Genomic DNA, 11,069 nt, shown 5'->3' on the forward strand with positions numbered 1-11,069 from the left:
TGACAGTCAGCTGTTGCAAGCATTGCAAGACCCGTTGTTAATCAGCTCAGCCACATCGTCGCTGGCCACAAGTCCCAAGACAAGGCTCTGGAACATAAGAGCGGGTCTTCCTTGCCTTGTCAAGGCTGCAGCCGCCTCCTTTCCTCCTCAGCTGACTGTCCTCCTGAGCCACATGGAGAAGAGGTAGCCTCTGAGACTTGGAGCCATCTGCCTTTCCATTTTCTGTCTTCCGACAAGGCTTGTGGCCACCTCCTTATAGCCGCCGGCCTTGAATGGAAGTGCTGAACTCCATGCCGAGAGAGAGAGAGAGAGAGAGAGAGAGAGAGAGAGAGAGAGACACACACACACACACACACACACACACACACACACACCACCCCCCTCCACCCCCACCTCCAGAATCTTCCAACCCTTTAACCAAGGTAGTTCTGGGCTTTGGTTGAGAAGGGTGTTTGATCCCCATGCAGAGGGGGTAGCTATAGCTTGGGTTCCTCTCCTCACCCTCTATTTTCTGTGTAAAGATAAAATGGGCTCATAAGTAAGACCCATTTAACCCTTCCCCTGGCCTTACTCTTCTTCAGCTGACCCCGTTGCCCAGGTCCACCAGGCCTTCTGCAAAAACCTGCTGGAGCTAGCTGTGGAGTCCTTGGTGAAACCTCAGGCCAAGAAGAAGGCTATAGACCAGGAAGAAGAGAGCTGGTAATGTCTCCAGGATGCCCCCGCCTTGGGCTGTCTATCCAGGAAGTTCAAGGGCAGCTGTGGGTCCGATGCTTCTAGAAACAAGCCATAGTGTAGGGTCTCGGAAAATGGAGTGATCCTTTGTATTCCTCCAACCTGGCAGCCCCACCAGAGCCCTGGGTGAGCTCCGACCCAGATCTGCTCTTTTCTCCTAGTCTGAGTAGGAGTCACTTACCTACCTTTTTTCTTTTTACCCGTTTCTTAGGCAAGTGGAGTCAGTTCTTGGCGCAAGTCAGGCATTTGATTTGCTTGTTGGGGTAGGGAGGGGGGTGGCCTGTTGAGGGACTAAGAATGGAATATGGAGAGCCCAGCGGAAGGCTCTGGCCTGGACATCTTGGGGTCCCGGACCTTTACTGAATGTGCTGGGCAATTCTTATTCTCGGGTAAGACCTGAGAGGCACACAGGTGCCAAAGTCAGTTTCATAAAGACCCAAGTCCTGATGGAGTGCATCTGAGTGGCAAGGAGAGGGCACTTCTGTGCCAGAGATCAGTGAATTTCTGGGAGGATACATTTGAATTGGGCCTTACGGGGAGGAGTCAGGTTTTGGGGCCAGGAATGAAAGAGCAAAGCGGGCTCTCTTGGCAAGCAGAGGGAAGGGTGTCAGGAACATTCGAAGAAGGAAGGCCACAGAGTGTGACTGGTATGGGGGCAGAGCTCAGGGTATGCCTGGCATGACGGGGGAGAAGGGGCCAGAAATGTCCATTTGGTCTCGGGGAGGGAGGCCAAACCGCCAGGCCACGAGCGTGGTCCTTATATACATTTTAATGTACATGGGGCCCTTTCTTGTCTTTCTAGTGAATTCTCCAGTGCTCTGGAGTACCTGAAGTTACTTAATTCTTTTGTGGATTCTGTGGGCATTGTGACCCCCCCCTTCTCCAGCAGCTCCGTGCTCAAGTCAGCGCTCGGTAAGCATCTTGCAGGGTGGCGCCCAGGCCTCGGGCTGCTTACCCCCACCCTTCACAGCCCCTTTGTCCCAGGGTCCAGGGCTAGTTGAGTACACACTTGAGAATCTTCTCTGGATCTGAGGTTTGTATCTTCAGCTCCCCCAAAGCTCTGACCCACAGTTACTCCCTGCTGGGCAGCACTCTAGGGTCAGGAAGTAATGATTCTCCTAGAATCAGTAATGAGCAGTAATGAGCAAGTGAATATCTTCCCCAGATCCTGGCTGGCATGGCAGGTCAGCAACCTTCCCAAATGCCCAGAACGGGCAGCAAGTGGTCCAGGCACCGGAGGCTGGTGGGGACTCAGCTTTCAGACACACAGGCCCCCATCCCCACCCCCAAGGTTGTCCTGTGGTCTAACATTGTGATGAAGGGAACTTTCATCTGGGCTTTGTACTGCTCTGGCTCCCCATGGCCTTGGGTGACAGCGCAACCCGCTGACTGAATTGGCACCAGGACCTTCTCCGCTTCTGTCCCTAAACTGCCATCAGGATGATGGCCTGTCAGGTGCTGCCTCTCGGGCTTCTGAGGCTACTGGGAGAAAGGGGCTGTCAAGCTCCGTCCTGGTCACTCTCCCTAGGGCGGGAAGGATCCCAAGACTTCAGGCACCCCATGATGACCACTGACCTTGTGGCCTGCCTTTATTTCAGAGTTTAGAACATGCTCTTAGGCCTTTTACACGTCCATCCACTGGCATCTCGAGATCACTGGTATCGCAGCTGAGAAAACTCAGCCTCCGAGAGGAAAAGATTGAAAAGGTTCCAATGTGAGCCTATTCCTACAGAAACTGGCAACGCCGTTTGTCGTGGCTGTTGGAAGTTGAGGTTGATCCCAGCTTTTTACTTAAAAATAATACCACAGGGAACATCTTTGTTAAATTGTTTTCCCTCAGTTTAGGCCAATTTCTTTGGGATAGATTGCTCAAAATGGGATTACTAGGTTACTAGGAGTGGACATTTTTAAGGCTCTTGATTCTTCCACCAGAAATGTCTGAGGGCAGCAGAGGCCCCTGGCCTGTCGCCAGAAGGTGAAGATGGCCCGTACCATGTGGGGGCTAGGTGCAGCCAGCCGGGCTGAGCTCCACTGGTCTGGTTTCTGTGGGTGTTGGAGTGACGTTTGGTACCGTTCTCCCCTAGGTCCAGACATCATCTGTCGTTGGTGGACATCTGCGATCACTGTAGCCATCAGCTGGCTCCAGGGCGATGACTCGGCTGTACGCGCTTATTTTACCGAAGTAGAGCGTGTCCCCAAGGCCCTAGAAGTAACTGAGTGCGTAAGCCTACTTGACTACTTCCTTGCTTCTCTCAGGGAAACCCCAAATGCAGGGTGTGCCCGGCCCGCTTGTCTGGGTTAATGGGAGGGAACAGGTCTGGGTGGCCATTGGGGAGAAGGGTCAGGCAGCTTGGGGACCGCATGATAGATGGAGAGATAAAGTGTGAGGGAAGACGAGAGCACCTCGGGGAAACCGAGCTTGGCAAGCAGGTCTGTCTGTGTGCTGTGCCAGCTGCTATCAGCTCTGCCTCTGGGGCTTCCTCCCACAGCCTCCATGGAGCCACAGGCTGACAGGAAGGGAGAGTGCTGTGGCACCCAGCCTCTCGGTGGAGCCAGGCAGTGTGGTGACGGCTCACAGCCAGTGCAGGGCTTGTGAGGGCCCAAGGACCCTTCCCTCACGTCCTTGCAGCCACCCTCTGCCCCTCCCCCCATCAGCCCTGTCATTCAAACAGCCTTTAGTGCCGGCATAGCCAGAAAGCCTTTTACCTTCCTCTGTGGGGACTCCTGCCTGTGAGCATTTGGCCTGTAGTGATGGGCAGCCCTGGCCGTTTCTAACTGGATCAGAGTGTCCCTGACATCTTCTGCCACTTGAGAGAGATTGTAAAACGCTCCCGAGACAGAAAGACTCCCCAAGGTCCTGATTTCAGAGCCAAGGCTGCAGTGTTTCCCGTCAAGCAGACTTGTAACCAGTGGAGCCGGAGGAAGCTGAGAAAAGTGGGTGTAGGCAGGTTCCCTAAAGTAGGTCTGACACCCCAGTATCATTTAAGTAACCCACTGAAGCGCCCTGACTGTGACATCCACCTTCCTTGCACCATGCCCTGTGTTCGTGCTGCACCCTGCGCGTGTCCCAACCAGGGCTCCTGAGGAAACAGTCTTGGCGGGTACATTGTCTGAAGTCACCTCACTTCTTAGCAATAGAGCCCGGCAATGCCTAAGCTGAGACCCTCAGGCATTCCTTTCCTCTGAATTCAGTCACTCTGGGGTCCCTCTGCTCTTCGAGGATAATGACACCGTGGGAACTCTCCCCCAACCCCAACCTCCCCATCTTCTCCTTGATCTGCTCTATGAAAAGAAGCTAAGTTTCTCTAGAGAGCTTAATACCAGCTCCCGGGGGAACGGCCCCTGGGAGAGCAGGTGCAAATAATGGGCCAACTACTCTTTGTCACGATAGGTACTAGCAGCAAGTGGCATTGTGGCCACTTGATAGATGAGGAAACTGAGGTCCTCGTCCGGCCGTGACTGACCCTGCAGCTCACTCTCCCTGCACGCCTCCCACGCCCTCCTCTCCAGCCACGCTGGCTCGTGGGTGTCTCACATCTTTCAGACTCTCAGGGCCTTTGCACGTGCTGCTCCTCTGCCTAGAACCCTCCTCCCAGGAAATCCACTCAGTTCACTCCCGCAGTTCCTTCAGGTCTCGGCTCAAATGTCACCTTTCCAGGGGGGCATCCTTGACTGTTCTTTGTAAATGCCACTGCTTTCCTCTGCATGACTTGCTTTCATGGCGCTTACACCACCTGCCACTGTGTATTCAGCACTTACTGTGTTTATTATCCGACTCCCTCACTGGAAAGTGGGTGCTTGAAGGAGATGCTGTCGGGATGGGGAGCCCACCCTTGCTCAGGGCTGGCATTTCAGATGTGGAGCTGGGGACCTGGAACCACTATGGCCGCATTCAAGTCTCCAGACCTACGTGTCACACAGCAGTGTGGGGTCACCGGTTCGGTCTCCTCAAATTACTCCTCAAGGTGACAAGTACTGAGCTCCTGCCTCTTGCCTCCTCCTCCCCACCCAGGAGCCCCCTGGTGAAGGCCGTCTTCCACACCTGCAGAGCCATGCACGCCTCACTCCCCGGGAAGGCAGATGGGCAGCAGAGCTCCTTCTGCCACTGTGAGAGGGCCAGTGGCCACCTGTGGAGCAGCCTCAATGTCAGCGGGGCCACCTGCGACCCCACCCTCAACCACGTGAGTGGGGGCTTATCTGGCCCCTCCGGGAGGTGCTCAGTTCTGGTGGGCAAGAATACGCTGACCCATCTTGAACTTACCCAGCCTATGGGGCTGTCTGAGAGACAGAGACCAGGCAGAACGTAGCCTGCTGGCCTGGGTGGGCTCCCTGTTTAGTCCTCAGGGCAGGCGTGTCCCACCTGCATCTTTCGTAGGCCTTCTGAGTCCCGATCCTGCTGGCTAGGCCTCTGCATTTGCTCTGGGCAGCTCGCACAACCTGCCAGGCCCCTGGAGGCCAGTCTTGGAGTGGGCCCCACCCCCCACGTGTACATGCGCCTGAGCCGACAGGCACCCTGGGAACCTCCGTGGCCAACCGCACACTCCTAGCAGGCAGCTGTGGTGCATTGTAGTTGCATTGCACGTTCTAGCGGTACCCGTGCAATGTTTCCACAGTGCATCACAGAGGCCTGCCCGGCCCTCGAGAGACTCCCCACCCAGGCCTCATAGAGGGCCCTGTTGGGCCAGGGCACAGCCATCCCGGGAAAGGTGAAGGGGGGTGTGCATGCCGCTGGAAGCGCAACACCATCTGCTCACCAGGCGGAGCGTGGTTTTACTCCAGAAAGGGAGTGTATCCCGGAGGGCCAGACTCTGCGCCCCCCACTGGGGTTTGGTCCCCGGTGGCCAGACTGGCACTTCCGGCTAGAGGTTGCCTGTGGCCCAGGACAGCGTGCCAGCCCTGCAGGATAGGCAGTGTGCAGAATGGGCCTGTGGGGAAGCCGCGTCTCACTCTGTATCTTTCCTCTGCTGGTCTCCCAGAGTATTTGTCTTCATGAGAAAACCAGACAGTCTCAGCTGGATTTGGTGAATGAGAGAGGCTAGGGGCACCCTGGGGGCTGCGTTCCTGGGGCACAACTCTCAGTGGGAGAATGGCCTTACAAAAGGGAGACCCTGTGGAGCCTGGTGGCTCCCAGAATCCAGCGCCAGGCCACTGCCCCCACCTAAAGGTGCCTCCCCAGTGTTCACCTCTTAGAAGTACCAAGTTTTATTCGAGATGGGGGGCTCATCCATGTCCCCTTGCGATTGTCAGCAGCCAGAAAACAGTATGACAAGGGTCAGGGCACTGAGCAGGCCTGGGGCAGAGTCCAGGGTGGGGTATGAGGCAGTGCTATGACCTCCCCAGGCCCAGCACCCTAGAGAAGGGGAAGCCAGGCTGGGCCAGGTGAGGGAGGGCCTGGGGCGGCGCTCTGAACTTGAGGGCCACAGGGGACCCACCTCGAAAAGGACTCGCTGTCTGCTTACTCTCACTGCTCCGTGGTGCTGGTGGCTTCAGGAACCAGGCGGGCCCAGCCTCGCGGGTGCCACACAGAGAGGACGTGAGGCCCAGGCGCATGCGGCATCTGTGCCTAACAGCAGCCAGCACTGACTGCTTCTGAGGGCCGGGTGTGGTGCCCACATCGTGCGTACATGGAATGCTCACAACGGCCCCATGGAGCCTGTTTTGTGGGTGAGGAAACTGAGGCACAGAGAGGTTCAGTTGTGTGCCAGGGTCATGTAGCTAATCAATGACAAAACTGCAAAACGGGGGCTCCTGTCTCCCCGCCCCAGAGGCCACGTGGGCACAGCCCTGGCTGCCCTCTGAAGTGAGCCTCTCCTCTTCTCCCCCTCCCCCAATCTCCAGGCTTCACTGCCACTTCAGGCTCTTCCATACCACCAGAAGGGCAGGGCCATGGCACCTCTGTGCCAGCCGTGAGGTGGGAGGAACCTGTGACTTCTGGTCAGACTTAGGAGGGTATATTCCTACCTCTGCTACTGTGAGTCCCTACACAGCTACGGCCCCTCTCTGAGCCCCGCTTCCTCACCTGCAGAATGGGGAGAACAGATCTCCCACCTGGGGCCATGGAAAGGACTAGATGCTATGAGCCCGAGTTCGTTCTTTAGCTGTTCTCTGGTTCCCTATGGAGTGTCTGGCAGGCTGCCCCATCTGGGGCTTTCTGTTTCCTCCTGGAGCTACCGAGTGTTGGGCTGGCAGGTCCTTGTAGGTGCAGCCCCTGCCTCAGCAGCAGGCCCATCACCTGTCTCCTCCCCCCGGTCCACCCCACAGGTGATCCAGCTGCTGACCTGTGATCTGCTCCTGTCACTGCGGACAGCACTCTGGCAAAAGCAGGCAGGAGCCAGCCAGGCCCTGGGTGAGACTTACCACGCATCAGGCGCCGAGCTGGCTGGCTTCCAGCGGGACCTGGGCAGCCTGCGCAGGCTGGCACACAGCTTCCGCCCAGCCTACCGCAAGGTGAGGCCCAGCTACCTGGTGGGGGAGGGCAGATTGGGGGCCCCAGGGCCCAGCACAACAGCTGCGTGGGATCGTGGAGTTGGTCCTCTGAGGTCAGCCAGCTGACCTGTCAAGAAATGGGCTGGGTGCCATGTGTTCTTTGGTTCAGCTCCTGTTGGTTGTGTGGTGGGGAGCAGGCCCCGCAGCCCACAGAGAGGACCAGCATCTCATAGTCAGACACTGGGAGGGGAGGGGAGGGGCTCCTGGCCCCATCTGGAGCAGGTTGGGAAGTACACGAGGGAGCTCTACTCGGGCTTTCACAGCTGGGCTCAGAGTGACACACTCTCCCGAGAACCACATCTAATCCTTTTTCTGAGCCTTCGGGAGCTTTGGTTCTTCACGCGACAGGATCTGAGCTAGGTCTCCGAGGGCAGTTGCATAACTGGGCTTACTGGACTTAAATCATTTCCTTGTTTTATTTTTACTGCTTATTAGTAATGTATACTACATACTTTTGCCTGAATTATTTTCAGAAACTTCAAGTGAGGAGGCCAGAGTGTCAGTAAAGGGGAAGGGCTCGGAATGAGGCTGCCCTCACCCTAGGGTGCGGTGGGACCCTCACAGGGTCGTCCCGTGGCCCCTGTGCAGCGAGCCAGGACAGACACAGTAGACAAAGCGTAATCATCGAGCGCCACCCCTTCCTGGTCAAAGGAAGTGTGCCCCAAGGCTCGGCGGCCCTCTGGTCTGCTCAGGGCACGGCTGGCCTCCGAGGCCCCCTGGGGAGTGCCATTTCCATCCTGCCTCGCCCCGCATGAGAACCCTTCAGTGGTTCCCCCATTGCCTTCCAGCCAGCACCCCAGACCCTCCCCACACTGAGTGATTAAGGTATAAAGGGACCTTGAGATTTTAAGAAATTGGAGACCTAGGCCTTCTCCTCCCCACCCCCACGACTCCTACTTTCAGAAGAGTTGCAGACTTTCACCTGCAAACGTTCTGGACTCTATTCCTTTCTGAAGAGACAAAAGGACCTGGACCTCCTTGGTACCCAGCTGTCCTCCCCTATTATCCCTCCTGCCCCTGTCCCACCTTCTGTCCTATTCTCAAGCTGGAGGCAGCCTCCAGGGACTGGAGGCTTCACCCAGGTTACCTGTCTGCCAAGCTCAGAGGGCATGCGCCCTCCGTCACTGGGAGCCCTTTGCCTCTTTCTCACCGGTTGCCTCGCTCCTGCCCCCGCCAGCTGGCCTGTGCTGTGTGCCTTGTCCCTGCCACTCCTCCAGGTTTCGGGCTTGTATCAGGGGTCACAATGAGGACAATAGAGGTCACTTTCAGGGGCTAAGCAGGGTCAGGTGGCAGATGAATGCTGCAGGGAGAGACACCTGTACCTACCAGGGCGTGACTGTCTCCCCTGCGCCTCCCCAGGTGTTTCTGCACGAAGCCACTGTGCGCCTGATGGCAGGAGCCAGTCCCACCCGCACCCACCAGCTGCTGGAGCACAGCCTGCGGCGGCGCACTGCCCAGAACGCCAAGCACGGTGAGTCCGCCGGCACCCCGGCTCCAAGGCCTGCTGTGGGCCCGGCACTGACCTCGGCAGAGGTGGTGTGAGAATCAGAGCAGCCCAAGGCTTGACTTGGTGGGTCTACGAAGGCGCTGTGGGGTTTGGGTTGTTGTGGGTCCAGCCTCAGGAGCGGGGAGGGGAGTGCTGGGGAGGTCGTCCCGGTGCGGGAGCTGGGGTGGCAGGAAGCATGGGCCCAGTGCCAGATGCATGGGCTACATCTCGGTGCCACCATGTAACAAGAGCCATGTGGTGCCAGCTGAGTTGATCTCATCTCGTCTGTGAACTAGGGAGGGCACTGGAACCTACCTCACTGGGCTGGTGTGAGGACGGAATCCATGAGTCCACATCAAGCCCTTCAAGTAGCACCTGCATCCTAGCGGCTCTCAGCGAGCAGCTCGTACATGTAGCTCCTCATTCCCACAGGAGAGGTGGACGCCTGGCCCGGCCAGCGAGAACGGGCCACCGCCATCCTGCTGGCCTGCCGCCACCTTCCCCTCTCCTTTCTCTCCTCCCCGGGCCAGCGGGCAGTGCTGCTGGCCGAGGCAGCCCGCACCCTGGAGAAGGTGGGCGACCGGCGCTCATGCAACGACTGCCAGCAGATGATTGTCAAGCTGGGGGGTGGCACTGCCATTGCAGCCTCCTGACCAGCGGGCCCTGCTCACCTAGGCCCACTGCCTCCCTCTGTCTCTCTCTCCCTTCCTTCTTCTCTGTCTCTCCCTCCTCCCTCTTTTCTGTCTCCCCCTCCTCCCTCTTTGTCTCTCCCTCCCTCTGGGAGCCAGGACATGGGCCTCGTCTTCTGAGCTGTCGCCTGCCAAGGCTTTTGAACCACCTCAGGCCCATGGGCCCCTGGACAGAGCCCCTTATTGCTTATGTGGGTAGATGCACATAGTCCAGGGTCCACTGGACCCGAGAGAGGAAAGACAGAGCAGGGCAGGAATTGGGAGTACCCTGATTTGCAAGGGGGAGCTCCCAGGCTGCCCAGCCCTTCCCTCCAGCCCTCCCAAGATTCTCTCTGAATGTCTCTTTCCCCTTTTCCTGCTTCCTTGTTTTTTATTGGGCTTTCCCTCTGGGGGACATGGGTCTCTGGGTACCAGAGCACTTCACCCGTGGCACTGTGCCCAGCATGCCCTCAACCCCTTTTTATACGAATGTTTTTATATCAGTGTGCTTGGATTTGCCGTGATGCAGGACTAAGTTGCTGTGGCATCTTTATTTCTCTCCCTGGGTCTGCGTCCCCTCCCCTATGCCTGACAAAGCCAGTTCATTGTTTTCTGTTTATTACACAGGACAGCCAGGGAAGGAGGGGCGCCCAGCCCTGGAGAGGTGGCAGGGAGGCAGGGTGCAAGCCTGGGGATGGATGAAATAATGTCGGCATTATTTTTTAATTTTTTAAAAAATAAATGGTGTCTTATTTAATTGTCCTGTTCCTTCCCACTCCCCTGCTCCCTGGGATGTCAGCCCAAGCTCAGGGTAGACCCAGGGGCTGGGAGAGATGAAGTCACCCATTGGGTCTGGGGACCAGGGCCTTCAGCATGGGTTCTCCGTTCCCTCCCACCCAACTCCTACCTCCGTGGTCTATCCCTAATTAGGTTTATCCCTAATTCTTGACCTGAAAATAAGCCAGGGTGGCAGGGATGGGCACTAGGAATGAGGTCCCCTGCTTTGGTGGGGATCCTGAGAGGAAAAGTGGTCCTGCTTTTCTGGATTCCCTGGCTTGGTGCCTCCCCTGAGGTCATTTCTCTGGGACCTGAGGACTGTTTGGGACCCCTGCTGGGAGGCTGAGAGGGGCTGCTCTCCCTCCCTTCCTCTGCTTCTCACCCCCTCAGGCTGGTTGGAGCAGAGTGTGCAGGGGCTCCCCTGATGCCGAGTGCAGGCCAGAATGGGTCAGCTTGGACCTCACCCACTTTTTCTCCTGCCCCTCCCCCCTCACTGTAATTTATGGCCCCGGGCCACCGGTTGAGCCAGCCCTTGTGTCATGTGTATATACTGTGCCTTTTCTTGTTATTGTTTAGGGGTAGGAGGGGGTAATTTTTCACTGAAAAGGGGGATACGCCTATGGCTGCCTTGATGTGGAATCATTCACCATCTCCTGGATGTAGATTATTCAATAAACACAGATTGGTACCACCCAGCATGAGGTGTGTGAGGGTCTGTAATGTGACCACTGTGGTGACTAGCTGTGTGGCTACATGGCTTGGCCTCCAGTGGGCCAGGGACTGAGGAAAAGCCCCTCCCTCTCTGCTGAGAGTCCCCTGGGGGCCTTCATTGGGATGGAACTTTCTGGCTGCCTGGCACACACTCCAGGCTGCGACAAGGTGCTGCTGGGATCAGAGGTCACTGCACCCGTGGCCTAGAG

The 11,069-nt window shown here is 57.2% G+C and overlaps 1 protein-coding gene across 2 annotated transcripts in view; it reads left to right on the forward strand.

Moving 5' to 3' along the window:
• Positions 1-10,845, forward strand: part of SREBF2 (sterol regulatory element binding transcription factor 2) — a 53,576-nt gene extending 42,731 nt beyond the window's left edge. For both annotated transcript variants that reach the window (XM_074326462.1, XM_019734509.2), the window contains 7 exons: positions 582-699; positions 1,535-1,644; positions 2,817-2,949; positions 4,745-4,913; positions 6,994-7,179; positions 8,578-8,689; positions 9,137-10,845. In XM_074326462.1, the coding sequence (XP_074182563.1) occupies positions 582-699; positions 1,535-1,644; positions 2,817-2,949; positions 4,745-4,913; positions 6,994-7,179; positions 8,578-8,689; positions 9,137-9,357 (1,049 nt within the window). In that variant the 3' untranslated portion in view covers positions 9,358-10,845. The remainder of the gene's footprint in view (positions 1-581; positions 700-1,534; positions 1,645-2,816; positions 2,950-4,744; positions 4,914-6,993; positions 7,180-8,577; positions 8,690-9,136) is intronic.
• The last annotated feature ends 224 nt before the right edge of the window (positions 10,846-11,069 follow it).

Source organism: Rhinolophus sinicus, linkage group LG02 (genome assembly GCF_036562045.2).
Source record: "Rhinolophus sinicus isolate RSC01 linkage group LG02, ASM3656204v1, whole genome shotgun sequence".
Lineage (NCBI taxonomy): Eukaryota > Metazoa > Chordata > Mammalia > Chiroptera > Rhinolophidae > Rhinolophus > Rhinolophus sinicus.